Below are 15,329 nucleotides of genomic sequence, written 5' to 3' on the forward strand. Positions count from 1 at the left end.
TTCACTTTGTCCCTCAGAATTTTAATGGGAATAAACTCAACATAAATCCAACCCTGTTCACAGAGTACACGTAAATTTTCTTTCCTTTATTAGTGTTTATTTTGGTTGTTACCTTCCATAAATTTTCCCTTTCATACTGGAGAAAAAGAATGTTTACTTTAGAAACACATGAATCGCCTTCAGAAAATGTAAGTACCTCCCCTACAGGTTCCAGTGGGACTGATGCCCAAGGAACTCCCATTAAGATAGCCTCCGCTTCCATTCACACGCTTGTTAAAGTAATTCCCTATGCCAAAAAGCACAATCTTCAACGAGGATACAACAAAAGAAAAGAGAAAGTAATTTTGGGACTAACAGAAAGTTTTGGATCCAAGAGAACTTTCTGGGGTGATGGGGAAGTCTGGTCTGCAAGCATCTTCAAAGAACTTTTTTTTCCATTCTTTCTTGAAAGAAGAACATCCAAATATAAAAAACATCTAAATATATTGGCCTGTAGTGACACCATGAGGGAAAAAAAAATCAAACATGTTTATAAAAAGTTCAAACTAATTCACATCTATAAGCACTACAACATGCTGATGATAATATCGTGCACTCAAGGCTGCACAGTTTGCAAAATTCTTGCTTCACAGCTACCAGAGCCCTAGCCCATGACCCTGGTCTGCTCCAATGTAAATAAAATAAGTTAAATTCTTCAAAATAGTTTAAACTAACTTCTTTTAGTTCTCACTATGGCACACTGAAAGCTGTCAGGGAAACATTGTTAGGGTTCTCAGCATCAAACAGCTTTTTGAAACAGCTATAAACCATGTTACTCTAACTTCAGAGCTTTCCTAGAGTACAATTTTGTCCTGGTGCCTCTTACTTACATTCAGAAACTAGGTTTTCTTACTAACATTCTTATGTCTGTATAACTCCTACTCTCAACACAAATATAAGCATCAGTAATACAAAGATCTTGAAGTAGATGCTACATAAGCATTAGTTCTTCAGGTATTTATTTCCTAGGAACCAGGCACACGTGCTCTAAACTAAGTAACACTAGGAGAAACATTAGAAGCGGTGTAATTTCCAACCCTAGATCCAAATGCGGTTTCACATTTAGGCAAACGAACGTGATTTCTCTCAAATACTCTGGACATCTAAAGTTAACATGGCTGTCAATAGGAACTTTGTCACTGACTTTAGCAAGTATGAGATTAACCCTTCAAGAGAGGGTTTATCAATAGCTACAGCTTCACATACCGGGCGTGTATGGTTTTATTTTGAACTGTTAGTCATACAACACTAGAAAATACGTACAAGAACTTGCCAATTTCATTCTGTATTTTTTTACCCCCTACTTGGGTGATTTTATATCATGTTTTCCACCTTGCTAGGGACTGGTGTTGTCCACGAAGTACACTTTTTATCCAGACTCAATTAACAACAATGAATAGGAAAAAAAAAAAAAAAAAACAAGTCTCCAATCACCTTACGGCTTTACTAATCTCTATAAAAACCCTCACTTTCTTTTTTCTTTAACCAAAATTAAATTGACTAGTGCATAGCAATGGTACAACTCAAAATAAACAAAAGTAAATATGGGCTATGAGGTATCTTTAGGCAGAGTTCTAGGGTAAAAGTATGACATTTAGATCACTTTAATTTATACATTTCACACATTAATAAAATACAAGCAAATCAGAATTTTTATAGGAATCATTTTATAGAATAAAAGAATATTCTTGCAGAAAGATTTTGTTTTCAAGTTTCGTAGGAATTCCCTTTTTTCCCCCCTCTGAATTATGCAAATGATAAGAAAAGAATTAAAACTTACACGTAAAACAAAATATTCTGGGCAATCCCCGTTTTTGGCATGTGTGTGCAAAGTCCAGTCTAATCAGATGTCTACAGACGTTAATTCCAAATAACAAAGAACTCCAAGTATTAAGAGCCCTCTATTTGGATGTCTTAATGCAAAAAGTCTTCCTTCAAATTCCACGTTACTTGCAAACAAAAACCACATAGAAATTTTTCAGTTCTTCATAAAGCTCAATAGTATTAAATATCAGACATTTAATTTCTAGTATTTTGTTTATGAAATATTGTTATCATCTATGCTTAATATGTAGTCTACACATGGTACTTATTGGCTGCCGATCAAAACACAAGGCACAGAAATCTAATACGAGCTTCTTGATTATTGAGAGTTGGCCACACAGATACTAAACTAATCCAAAAATTTTACTCTTAAATTGCTAGAATGCTATCTGACAAGTTCTCATGCTCCTATTTGAGTCCAGTAAAATAAACAAACAAACAAAACATAAATGCTTAACTGAAGAAAAGAAAAAAAATACCCCATGCTCTTTACCAAACCACATAATGAGGAAACCCTCTTCAAAACGAAGGAGGTACAAAAAATTAACTTAAAACAGTCTTGCAAAATTCCAATCGCCCACTCTCCTGAGGCAAGTTTTATTTTTACCCCTTTTCATTATCATTAATCATCATACCAAAGAGTAGGAGAACAGATTTTGTTTCTTGGTGGTAAGCGTGCATGATGCTTTCATAGAGACGGTTTTAAGGAACTCAGCTGAATCCCACAAAATGACACGTGCACCCCTTGGTGTCAGCACTCACTCTGGGGATCAGACATTACACACAACGGTGCGGTACGCTGTCCTGTCATTAATAGTCATTTATGCAACATGGAAAGTATTTGGATTAAATACCACCACCACCACCCCTTTTCTTTTTTTATGAGAGAGAAAACAGAATACAGAGATCAGAAACTGAACTGTTTAGATGCACAAAAAAGCATTCTCTAAAACTTACCCAACCAGAACTGTTTTTCCCCAAGTATTGCAAAGTTCTTTCTAGGCTGTGCCCATTACCAGGCCATTCCAAGGGTCTCCGAGAGGCACAAGCAGTTGGTTATTACGGAAACAAGCGCTCCTTTAACCTGCACTGCTGTCCCAGCTCATCAGATTCACTCATTCCTTTCATTTGTTCTCTTCAAACTACGCATAAATTACAGGCATACTGTATAACTAAATATATACGCTATAACTACACTTCAGACTCTATTTGAGCTAATGAGGTGGAGAAAAAAAGGAAGTTAGACCTTTTTAGGTTTTTAAATTTAGACTCTGGAGTAAAGCAGTTTCATTCTTAACTCTAAACCAAGTATTTGAAAATTGGTTGAAAAACAAATTTTGTAGTGTGTTGTCAGCTAGAAGCTACTTTGTAATTAAAAGAAATACATTGCACACTGAAACTATTTGACATGATAAAAATATGAAGATAGCAGGAATGCTTTAAGCTTTCAGGTTAAGTTTTAAGTTTTAAACTCTGTTAAGTTTTACAATTTGAATCTTGGCTGAAATTTTCCAGAGGCAGACTCATGTTTGGAAACACTAGTTGACTGCTAATTGCAAAAATTGTCAAGGTTAGCCAGGGTCTAGATCCTCCAAAATACTGAGGCGCCTAATAAACAGATTAGGTATGTGACGTATTTTTGAAAGCTTAAGCTTGTAGTGACCTATGTGTTCTCAAAATTTTTTATGATTATAAAGTTCAGCCACCAGCAGTAGCTTAAATCCTCATAGGATTTAAGGCTGTTGGAGACATTTACAGGAGAAGGTCATCTACAACAGTCGTCTGCTCCAAGCATTATTTAACTCTACCAAAACTATTCCTGACATGTTTATCTGACCAGGTCTTTAACAGGCAATAGTGACAACTTCTGCAACCCTCTGAGGCAACCGACTGTAGCAGTTTGTTATTCCATCAGACGTTCTTCTCGCTGCTTAGCTTCAAAATACACTGCTGCAATTTAAGCCTTTGAGTTCTTGTCTCATCCTCAGAGGGTATGTGAATGATAAGTAAAAATACATAATCCTGTTATTCACATATAAGAATGTCAAAAAGCTTTTTGTTCTAGAGAGGTGTCTTCTGTTCACTTTTAGGATACAAAATTCATATTCACCTTCTAAAACTGCAGCAGTACAGTGCCAGCACTTTGGCGTGAATGATTTAGTGATCAGAGTAGCAGCTTTAAAATAATACTACAAGTTAAGACAAACAGAAAGGATGGATTCTGTTTACAGCCTAAATAATTCATTCATGTGTAAGACCAAATTATTAGGCTTGATTTTCCATTACTTACATCTAGAATAATTAGGGAAGGAGCATTTTCAAAGAGAAAAGATCGTATATTCAATATCACTCAGAGGAACTCTTTGCTCATGTAGTATATTCCCCCACTTTTTTCTAATAATAATTCCCTTTCTGTTGTTAGAATATATAAACAGGATTTAACTAAATCAGTCGGTATTTGACTTGCAGAATTAAAAAATAAAAATTTAATAGGTTGGTCTGTTCTCTTTGCCTAAGGGAAAAAAAATTTACATTTTCAGTTTACATGTCAGGCCAGCACAATCTCCCCTACTGACCGCCAGCACAGCTGTATGATACAGCCAAATAAACCACAGCCGTGGCTTGCAAGTTATCCACACAGAACTCCTAGCACCGACAGCACTCCCACTGAATTACCCCCACACCTTTTATGATTTTAAATAACCACTCAACACACAAGAAGCTTCTGTACTGGCCTTCTATTACAAGAGGCTCAGAAAATCCCCAGTGCTGAAGTTCACACTGTCCTCACACAACGATCTAGATAAAGTGCATTCTAAGCGTTATACTCGTTTCACAGTCTCTCTCATCTGTGCGGTGTCTCTGAACAGAAGTGAACAAAATTCTGCACACAGACTAATTACTGACACCAATTCACAATACTTTTGCTAATGATATGACACAGTAAGTAGTCTTCTGTTTATCTCATCTGCATACAGACCACATGAACCCAGAAACCTAAGTTTATTTCCTCAGTTAAGAAAACACGACACAGGTATCTCTATTTTCTGATGTTCTTCCTGTCAGCATCTGGAAATGCTTCATGATATACAACTAAGTAAAAATAAAGCAGAATGAATCTATGTTAATACTTCATTTAAAATTGTCATATGACTTAAAGAAGGGTCTGAAATGGTTGAAACTAAATGAAATACATTCATTCCCATTAATTAGAAAGAAGACTGTATCAACAAACTCATCTGCTGCTTAAATAAAATCAGACTAAATACAGCCAAGATTTTGGATAGAGAGGCATTTCCAATGAAGATCAAGCTAGGCTAGATCTGCTTGGCTTCATTAATGAAGTTTTCATTAAATTTTGTGTGGCTTTCAGTTATTTTATGGTATTGAATTTTTAGTGAATAAATTGTCACATTGTACATTTGTAAATGATAACTAAAATACTCAGTATTTGCAATATTATTATTTCACAATGATTATGCTCTGAAGAATTTGATCTGGTTAAAACTCAGGAAAATATTCTGCCTAGAGTAACAGATGGCTTTTCAAATTTTTGTTGCTGTTCCAGAATCTTTAAGTCACCCAAAATGCATCTACTTAAACATGATACTGTAGTTACTGGAAAACATGATCTACATGTTCACTGTTTAATATTTAACAATCTGGATACCATTCCTGTTTGGAAATAATTCTACTAACGACAGAAATCATTACCCTAGCATTGCTATAGTAAATAGATTTGCCTTTTAACATTTTATCATCAACATTTTAAAAATAAAAAGTAAATATTTTTTCATTTCAAATGAAATTGTACATTGAATCGGTGCAAATGAAGTTTGGCACCTCATTCTAAGTAGTGTCCACTCACAGGTTATCATCAATTAGATATCCCTTCATTGTAGTGCATGTAAATCCTTTGTTAACATTGTGTCCCACACTAACACACATCAGGAGGTTTTACACAGCAATCAGGTCAGGAGGTTCTACACAGCAATTTCATATCTTCATGAGCGGTAAAATGTTATGATACAGTAAAAATATAAGAAGCAGGTCAATTTACAAGGCATAAATATAGCAAATTAGTCTTGCAAGCTAAATTTTAGCTGTTTTTCCCCACATTTGAAGTTTCAAACATTTTTTTGCTTATTAAAAGTTCACCGTATTTTTTGGTGAAAACTTTCATATAAGATACATTAAAAAAATGACAATAGCTATATACAAAACACCACAACATCTTGAACTGAGAACAGCAAAAGAATAAATCTGAGCAAGCTGCTTCCATGACACCTTTAGTTATACTGCTCATTTAATACACCCTTCTCTCCAGCATGAACATATCTGATGGAAAACTATCATCATAATAGCAATAGGGTTATTCAAATGCCCAACACCTATAAAAAAAAAAAAAAACATCTGTTCCTAAAAGGACTGGTCACTTAGGCAGTCAAAACAAGCACCACATCATTCAGTCTAATTTGGTACACTGTTCCAAACAACAGTCTTGTGAGCTGTGAGGCAGAAAGACTAGAAGTAGGCCCATTAAATAGTTAAGCCTCATTATGAAAAGCTGCTTATATCATACATCATTAACATTTCCGTGAATATCATTATTACTTCTTCAAAGACATTATGCCGCTTCTCCTCACAAGGAGTAGTATATTGTTGACATCAAGGTTTGCTGTGAATAAAACATCACTTAACCCCAAATAAAACCGAGCAGATTAAGGTTTAAAATACTGCTTTAATTTTGTTATTTGCTGCATGCCTTAAAAATAAGGAAGCATGTAAATAAAATGAATGCCTACAGTCAGAAGTAATCACTGAAAACTAAAACCCAGTGATGTTTGAGCGTGAAGTATATATTCAAATTTTAATAAAGGCTGATGTTTCAACAAGCACTGGTCTCTTTTTGTAAGATTTATACCTTGAACACTCCCTTTTCTAAATGCTGAAGTGATACGTACAAGTACTTCACCAGAAATGCATTTACCTGAGATTGACTAACATCAAAGAGGCATATTTTGAGGTTTTCAGAATTTACCATGAGACCACATATGTAGACCATAGAATAACTGAAAGCGATGATTCAAAAATCCAACCCTCCAACCCTATACAAATTCCCGGTCACAGAAAAGGCAACACTGAAGAATGCTTTTTTTTCTTTTTTTAAAGCAAGAAGAAATGCAGCAAACAACACCAACAGCAATCCCCACCTGTTGTTCATGGAAAACAACATCCTTGTCCCGAAGCATACATGACGGGGTACATTTGGAAGAACGTAATATTCCAGGTTATGTACAGTTTCAGAAGTAAGTATAGTTAAAAGTTATTTTATAATATACCTGATTCAGTACAATGCAAAACTTGAAGGTCTGCAGTGGCAACTTTTTCTCATCAATTCATGGAACATGACTTCAGTAACTAGCACGGACTGATCAAGAAACCGAGGGCCATCAGGACCAACAGTCAACAGGAGAGAGAGGGATCTCAAACTTTCATATGGCATATCAGTTAAAAAATAGCAAGAGCAGCTTCTGATTTTCAAAGCAGGTGGACTTGAAACAGTGAAAAACAAAGTGTAAATACGTACTTTCAGAAGAAAAAAATGCTGCTAGCTTTATTTTTTTTTTTAAAGTTCAGATTGGTGACCAGAGCATCTTATTTTCTTGGAAAAGTCTCCTGTTTTCATTGGCAAGTAGTTCTTAAAACATTTACGTCAGAACAGAAAACTACACACACAAAAACTTTCAAACCAGACTTAGTGCTAAATTCATTTTGCATCATTTTATACATTCATTTATCCACTTTATGAGAAGAATTTCCTGTATCATTTGTTTACATTATCTAAAAACATTAGCAAGTGCGTAAGGCTAACTGCTATTTCTGCATTATATGTCTGTTTTAGCAAAATTAAATAACTGTTTATTGTTTTATTAAAACAGTAGAATATACTAGTAATTCTAATAGGATAAAGTATCACTGAGACCTAAAGCAAACATACCGTTTGCCCAGAACTGTCTCCTAATTCTGCAGGTCTCACTTTATACAGATAAATAAGCAAACTGATTATTTGCAAGGAATGATAAGGATCGTTTCTTCATCCTGTTACCTTCTCCCTCCTACCAGTCTCTCTGTAGCATTTTTGCTTCTCATCATTTTATGCTGTAAGAGACCTATACATTAATAAACTTCAAAGTCTTTCTATGCGATACACTCAAATACCTCTTCTCAGCATGGCACTGTCTCACTCCAGGCTCTCAAGTGAAGTGCTTGCTGGCTGCCAGAGCTGGCACGCTATGTGTGGCTTACAAGGGTATATGGTTAAGAAAGCTTTCAGCGGATAATGGTATCATTCAAGCAAACAAGTTAGGTTACCTCCAACTTAGACAACCCCCTTCTATACAGACAGATAGAGTACTATGAGAGTATACTACCAGTAAGTTAGATTGTGTTCATTTATACCTTAATTCCAGTGTGTTAATCCCTTCTTTAAATAAAACGATGACTGTCAGCATTTAATGTCAGGATCCCTTTCTAGATCCCATTAAAGCTAACTCCAACCAAAATACAACAGAATGATTTAGTACAAAAAGTTTTCATTATTTATCCCTTTCAAGAATTGTTTAAAGACTTCACGTCAGCAACTTAGAACATTCATGATGATTTTATAAAAAGTAGACAATATATTATGCATGCTGCCCACTGACTTGGCCTTTCAGAAACTCTCTTGCAGGCTACTTACCAATATTGCCACTCACTGTCTAGAAGATAAAGGGAAGCCCTTCTAAAATGTATAAATAAATAATAATTGCCTATGGTTCAAACCAGCAGGCTGTTAAAACCAGTATCCTGCGTGACATCAGCTGGTACCACATGTTTCTGAGAAATGTATTCCTTTAGTGGGCTACTCTGAACAGTGCATCCATTATTGATAAGTCTTCCTAAACTCTTTCTTAGGTTGGTTTACCCATCAAAGTATTTGGCTTTTGTCATGCTTAAAACCAAATCTCCCACAAAACTAAGTAACGTACATTGCCCATGTGGATAGCTATTCATTTTTTAAAACCCTATTTGTTCCTCGATCAGAATCATTTGTAGCAACAAATCTTACAACACTGCCTGCCTTTTTAGGAACTCGAGGACAAACTGTGCATCATGCAGCTTCTAAAGCCTTGCACATGCCAGTCACACTAACACGACCAGCAAGGTTCGCCTACCACACACAGCATCGTTACTTCTGAAGATCAGGCCTCCCCCAGGTTTGGTTCTAGGACAAACTCTTATTTCAGGAGGAAAACTCACATGTACAAGCAGTATCAACCAGCTCCACAGGATTATTCATGTGCAAAGTATTCATGAATAAGCACTTACTGAATCAGGATCTTTAGCATTAACAAAAAAAGAAACATTTTTGCTTGCATTTCTTAGCAAGTGATGGAAAAGATGGAATGAATTTTCAATCGTTTTAAGGGCAATTTTATTGCTACTATAATAAACCCACTTAACTAACAGCCAGTTATTTTCCAATGAATAATGCAAGTAATTATTTTGTTAGTCAATTATCAGGATGACTATTATATCTAATGGTCAAAAAAAAAGCCTAAAAAAATACCCAAACTAAAATCCAGCTTAATCAAAACTCTGTCAGCAACAGCTTGTACTGTGCTGTTAAGCTGGCTTTACTCCAGTAGCTTAAAATTTAAGAGTCAGCTTTATGTAGAAATGCAGTAAGTGAAAACTGGAAAAAAAAAAAATCCCACACCTACAGCTGTCACCTAAAATTAAACACAATGTTTTTCTCCAAATCCCAAGTGTACTTTCAAAAAGGTGCCATGTGATCATATTTAGCTACTGCACTGCAGTAAGGAACACGTTTAAGCTACAGCAGATAAACTAAATTTGTTCATTCAATAATGTTAAAAAAATAACAAGAGTAAAAACCAGGTGTAATTATCTGCAAGTTTCTGAACAAGAGATATTTATGCCACTTTGAGAGCATCCTAAAATTAATATACACATATTACAGCTTAGCAACTTTTTTTTTGGCCCTGCTATAACTTGCAATGTAGGCAAAAAGAAACAAACTACACAGATTTTGGAGGGGAGAAAAAATCCTGAACAGATAGACAGGTGTTAGATATAATAACTCTACATAGAGAGATACATGCTATTGGAATAATATCACTATTTTGCACAAGCCAGATTGTTAAGTGATCTTAACCATCTCCAAGGATATTGATTAAATGTCTCCATCCAGTTTAAAATGTTTATGATCTCACTGAGATACTCACTAAACTTGACAACATTCCTCACCTGTAGCAATTTTTTTTTTTAATGGAACTGGGTTAAATGTGAAAGTTCTTGTAACTTAAGTTATAAAGAACCAAAAATACTTTTTCCAAAAAAACTGTAGTTAGAAAGGAGTATATTTATAATGTCACATGGCACCCATTATTAAAAAGGTCCTGCATAAAGCAAACGTACTTATTTCACAGCCAGTATGAGACATTACGATTAGGTAATTGGATAATATTCTTGAAAGATTATTTTGCTTGTAATCAACATAATTTTAGAATGGGATTAATTATTTTGGCAAATATAAAACAAACAGCATATTTAAAAGTATAAAAATGTACTTACAAAATCAAAGTCTCCATCTTGAGGGACTTTCCAGTTATCAGGGAAAACATTTTTGGATATGTGATAAGGTTCGTGCATGTTCTGATTACAATTTTCAGGGCTTTTATTCTTGGAATCTTGTTTATCAAAGTAGTCCATGAAAGAAGGTCTTTGAACTTGCGGTGAAGTAGCATTTCCTTAGTTGAAAGAAAAAAAAAGAAAAGAAAAATTTAAAGATATAAGATTTACTGCACTGTAAAATAAACTCCATTTTTTAATTTTCTACAAGTTTGCAGAAACTAATACAGTCATCCGTATGTGGTGCATGCCTCCATTTGTCCCCTGAGGATCTTTAGCATAAAAGCTCATAGCCGAAGAATGATAATTTTGTAGCAAGATACAATGTGGAGAAATGTTCAACACATTTCAGAGTTGCACACGAATAATATTAGAAGTTACTTCATGCGATATCTATTTGTTGTTATAGAAACTGAATAACACAAGGTGCTAAGCATCCCTTTGGGTGCTGAATGCCCTTAACTTTAAGGCCTGGTCCTCATACACATGGAGGAAAGCAACAAAGTTCCAGTAGTTTCACACAAGGTATGACTTAAAAAGTTATTTAGAACTTGAGAAAAAAAAAAACAACACGCAAACCATGTCTAAATGCTACTCCATCAAATTCACTGCCAGTTTAGGATTCTCAGCATATTATGGGATCACACTCTACAGATGGTTGTAAAGCGCCCATCTCTATGGAGTGGAAATCCTGGGGGATTTTTGTCATCATGTATGCAGCTGCAAGAGCTTTACGAATCAGATCAAGATCATTGCAAACTCCCATTCTAATATCCTTTTCATGAAACTAAATTTTAAGAAAATATCTACAACACTGAATGACTGAAATTTGCTTTTATTTCAAAACAAGTTAATTACTAAACTGAACAATAACTAAAATATAAGAAATGTCACCTCAGAGCCTATATTCTGCATACCATTATGATTCACGAAACACATATTTGCTTACAGTGTAACACATCCCACAGAGAAATGGAATACATTTCTGCAAGTAAAATATGAAACACGATGGGAAATATAAATAACCAAGCTGAAAAAAAATTGCAGGTAGGACTGCAACTATAAATATTTACAAAATTTTTCAATTATAAATATAATAAAAGAATTAGGATTTCTTTTATAGAAACCACGAGTTTTAAACAATGAAAAATACTGGAAATATCTTTTTGAGCCTGTTTCATGATCACTAGACCTTGCTATCTCCACATCTGGCCTTATGTTTGTTTTTATTATTTCATTAGGTTTTTTTTTTGTTCCTCTTTCACCTCTTATTCCATCATCTATTCCTATGATAACCCATTCTCTGTCCTGAAATTTTTTATTCATTCTATTTTTTCTGCCTGATTAATAGCTATCTTTTTTTAATTAAACCTTCTTTCTGCACAACCCTCTTTTGTAGCATATTGATTTATTTATTCTTTTCCTTCTGCCTTTTCTATATCATTCTGTAGGAGTATATTTTCTCCTGGGTTTTTGAATGTGTTTTTCTGCCTCGAGTATTAATCTAAGCTTTACTGTACAGGAGTCCATTTGCTTCTCTCCTACTCCATGATGATTCCCCCATTCATTCTGCCATGTTTTCATACACATCTTCTCGCCTCATTTTTTTTTTAAACAGTTTTTCCTTCCGTTGTAGTCATATTCTTTTCTAATCCCAGGTCTTAATTATCTCATTGCTCTATCATTTATTTAATGACAACTGTCAACCATACAGAAATATTCAGGGAATTAAGTTCCAGGTTGAATTTAGCAGACCACAGAGCAGATATCCTAGGCATTTGTAGATCACCTGAGTCTGGAGCAGTAGAAGGGATGAAAAGAAAGCAGCAGGGATGCCACACAACACAGAAATAAGCACTTAAGAGTAAAAATAGAAGAATTTATACTTCAACAAAGCATAAATTCAGAAAACATATCCAAGAGAAGGTAGTAGCACGCAAAGGAAGAGGAGGGTAAAACCAGAACACAATGCATTGTTTTAATTTTATTTTATATTTCTTGCTGATGACTTCCCAAAACCCATGAAACTATTCGTACAAGAAAGATAGGACATCACGTTGATGACCTTTCACATCCAATTTTTTTCTTCTGCTCAGACTGCTGCACTTGAGTTTCATCCTTAAGATATACTTTTAAACAAGATTAACAATGTCTCTGTAGGAAATGCTGAAGTACCACTATGTTGCCCATTACAGGACACTCTCCCTCCTCTCATGTAACAGAAAATACTAAATATTTCCAAGCATTACATTTTAGAGCTAGTTATAACTATCTTCCCTACCTATGCAATAGAAGAATGCCTACATATGGAAAAAAAAATAAAAAATAAAAAACAAACAAACAAACCCTCCAAATTCCTTGTTATCAAATGCATACTAAGGAAAGTGGGTCAGCAGGATTAGAAAATTAAATTTCCCTGAAATGAACAAAACATATTTAATTTACACTTTCAGGACTTGTTTTACTTGATTTGACAAAAAAGAATTTAGGACTTGCTTCTGATTCTAATTTAGTACACAGTTAGTTAACCTACTCAATAGAACAAAAGCTGCTTTCATCCACTGCAAACACAAAAACTACCATGCAAAACCAGAAATATTATTCCTGAAAAATGAGGTGTTTCAAAGTTTGTTTTGTTCCAGTGCAAGGACAAAAAATCAGAAATTTATTTCAAGATTAACATTTTATTTTATTGTTACAAGTAATTCAAAGCAAAAAGAGACTCCTTTTGATGTCCAGCTAACGCAACATGAACAAGTTTAGTTAGTATTTCATGGAAAAAAGGACAGGTTGACAGCTACTAGTTTAAAGACCCTCCAAAGACTCTTTTGTGTGTTGACTTTACAGAAGACTTAGACTCCTTATGCCAGAGTAAAGCAACATAGGTTGTACTGTGAAACTGTTTGCAAGTCATGGAATGCAGTGACTACCACGGATGCTGGAAAAATGTGTTCTACCTCTGCAATACCATTGATAGGAACACAATCAGTGTGGCTGTTCCCACAGAGTTGCGTAGTAAGATTTCCTCCAAAACTTATGCTGGATAAAACGAACATGGCAATGACTTATGTAACACAACATCAGCTCTGTTACCCTATTTTAAATAACATACTGTAATTAAAAGAACTATAATGGGGAAAATTAATTCTAAATAGGCATTTCAAAATAAGAAAGAATACACATTCCATTCTAACGCATATCTTGATCAAATTCAATTTACATCATCTATAAATAATCATCATCAAGGCCCCTTCCAATATAAACCATTCTATGATTCTATGATAAAGAAGAAATGCCTTCGTAATGATGCATTTCCAACAGCAAAATATTAATGTTAAATTGATTTTAAATCCTTTTAGAAGTCCTTCAATAAACTTCTATTATTCTATTATTCCTTTTTCTGAGGAAAACTTGTGCAAAGAAGAGATTTGTACAGAAGGTACAGGTAGAGCCTGAACTATTAAAAAACATAAAGTATTAAAGTACACACATATATTAAGTATAAAATGTAATTACAAGGTTTTAGGGTAACGAGAAAAAAAATCAGGTTGGAAGGGATGACAAGAGGTCCCTATACCTCTGCACAATTGGACACTGCACATCTTCTCTGGGCTACCCTCATGAGGAAATAATCTATATCAAGTTTCTTCTGTTTCAATTTATGTTTTTCTGAATCGTCCTGCCACACACCAGCAAACAGCCCAACTTCACAACATTCTCACAGATACTGAAAGGCTGCTTTTAGGTCCTCTGTAGCCACCGTTCTCCAGGCTGAACACCTGTTACTGCCTCAGCTTGTCCTTGCAAACTAGCCCCAACTATTTAGGTAATCCTACCCTGAACTCCTTCAATTCACGTTTTTCCAGTTTCAGGGAGTCAAAACTGGACACTATTCTAGATGTGGTCTCACAAGTACTGAGCAAAAGACAACCACTTCGCTTGATATGCCTGCTGGTCATGCTCTTATACAGCCCACGTGCTCCTGGCCACCTTTACTCCTCCAGCGCACTACTGGCTCATGCCCACCAAGACCCCCAGGACCATTTCAGCAGAGTTCCCCAGGCCGTAGCATTACTGGGGTTCTTCCTTCTCAGTTGCAGGACTTCGCCCTTGTCCTTGGTGAACTTCCTAAGGTTCATTCTTCCAGTCTGTCTAGGTCTGTCTGGGTAGCAACCATGCCCTCAAACATATTAACCATATCCCGATTCTGAGGATGTTCTGGACCATGCTTGAGCTTGAGGAATGCCATCTTTAAAGAGCTGCCAGCATTCTCAACTTCCTTTGCCCTTCAGAACCGCCTCTGAAGCTGCCTCAGTAAGTGCCCTTCAAGTGCCAAAATCTGTTCCCTGAAATCCAGGGTCTGTACCTAACCGTCCCTCTCACTCAGGTTCTTCAACTCCTCCATGTCATGGTCAATACAGTCAAGCTGCCATTGACTATCAACCCCAACCAGTTGTGCCTCGCTTGTGAATAGCAGACCCTGCAGTGCATTACCTCTCTTCAGCTCCTCCAGTTCCAGCATCAAGAAACTCTCTCTGATGCCCTCCAGAAGCCTCCTGGATTTCTTGCTGCAGTGCCTCTTCCAGTCGATGTCAGGGAGGTTTAAGTCCCTGTGACTGACCAATAAACCCCTAGATTGGGAGAAGGCTCAGGGATGATGGGCAAGGACAACGTGCTCATGAAGCCAAGGGAATAATGTAGGGCGTAATCACATCACGAAGCTAAGGTAGAGTGCAACTACAGCTGTTGCAAAGAAAACTAACATTATC

The 15,329-nt window shown here is 35.6% G+C and overlaps 1 protein-coding gene across 1 annotated transcript in view; it reads right to left on the reverse strand.

Moving 5' to 3' along the window:
• STK3 (serine/threonine kinase 3) overlaps nucleotides 1-15,329 on the reverse strand; it is a 141,047-nt gene that overhangs the window by 40,243 nt on the left and 85,475 nt on the right. Inside the window, exon 10 of the mRNA XM_040548595.1 lies at nucleotides 10,504-10,679. Coding sequence (XP_040404529.1) covers nucleotides 10,504-10,679 — 176 coding nt within the window. The remainder of the gene's footprint in view (nucleotides 1-10,503; nucleotides 10,680-15,329) is intronic.

Source organism: Cygnus olor, chromosome 2, assembly GCF_009769625.2.
Source record: "Cygnus olor isolate bCygOlo1 chromosome 2, bCygOlo1.pri.v2, whole genome shotgun sequence".
NCBI lineage: Eukaryota > Metazoa > Chordata > Aves > Anseriformes > Anatidae > Cygnus > Cygnus olor.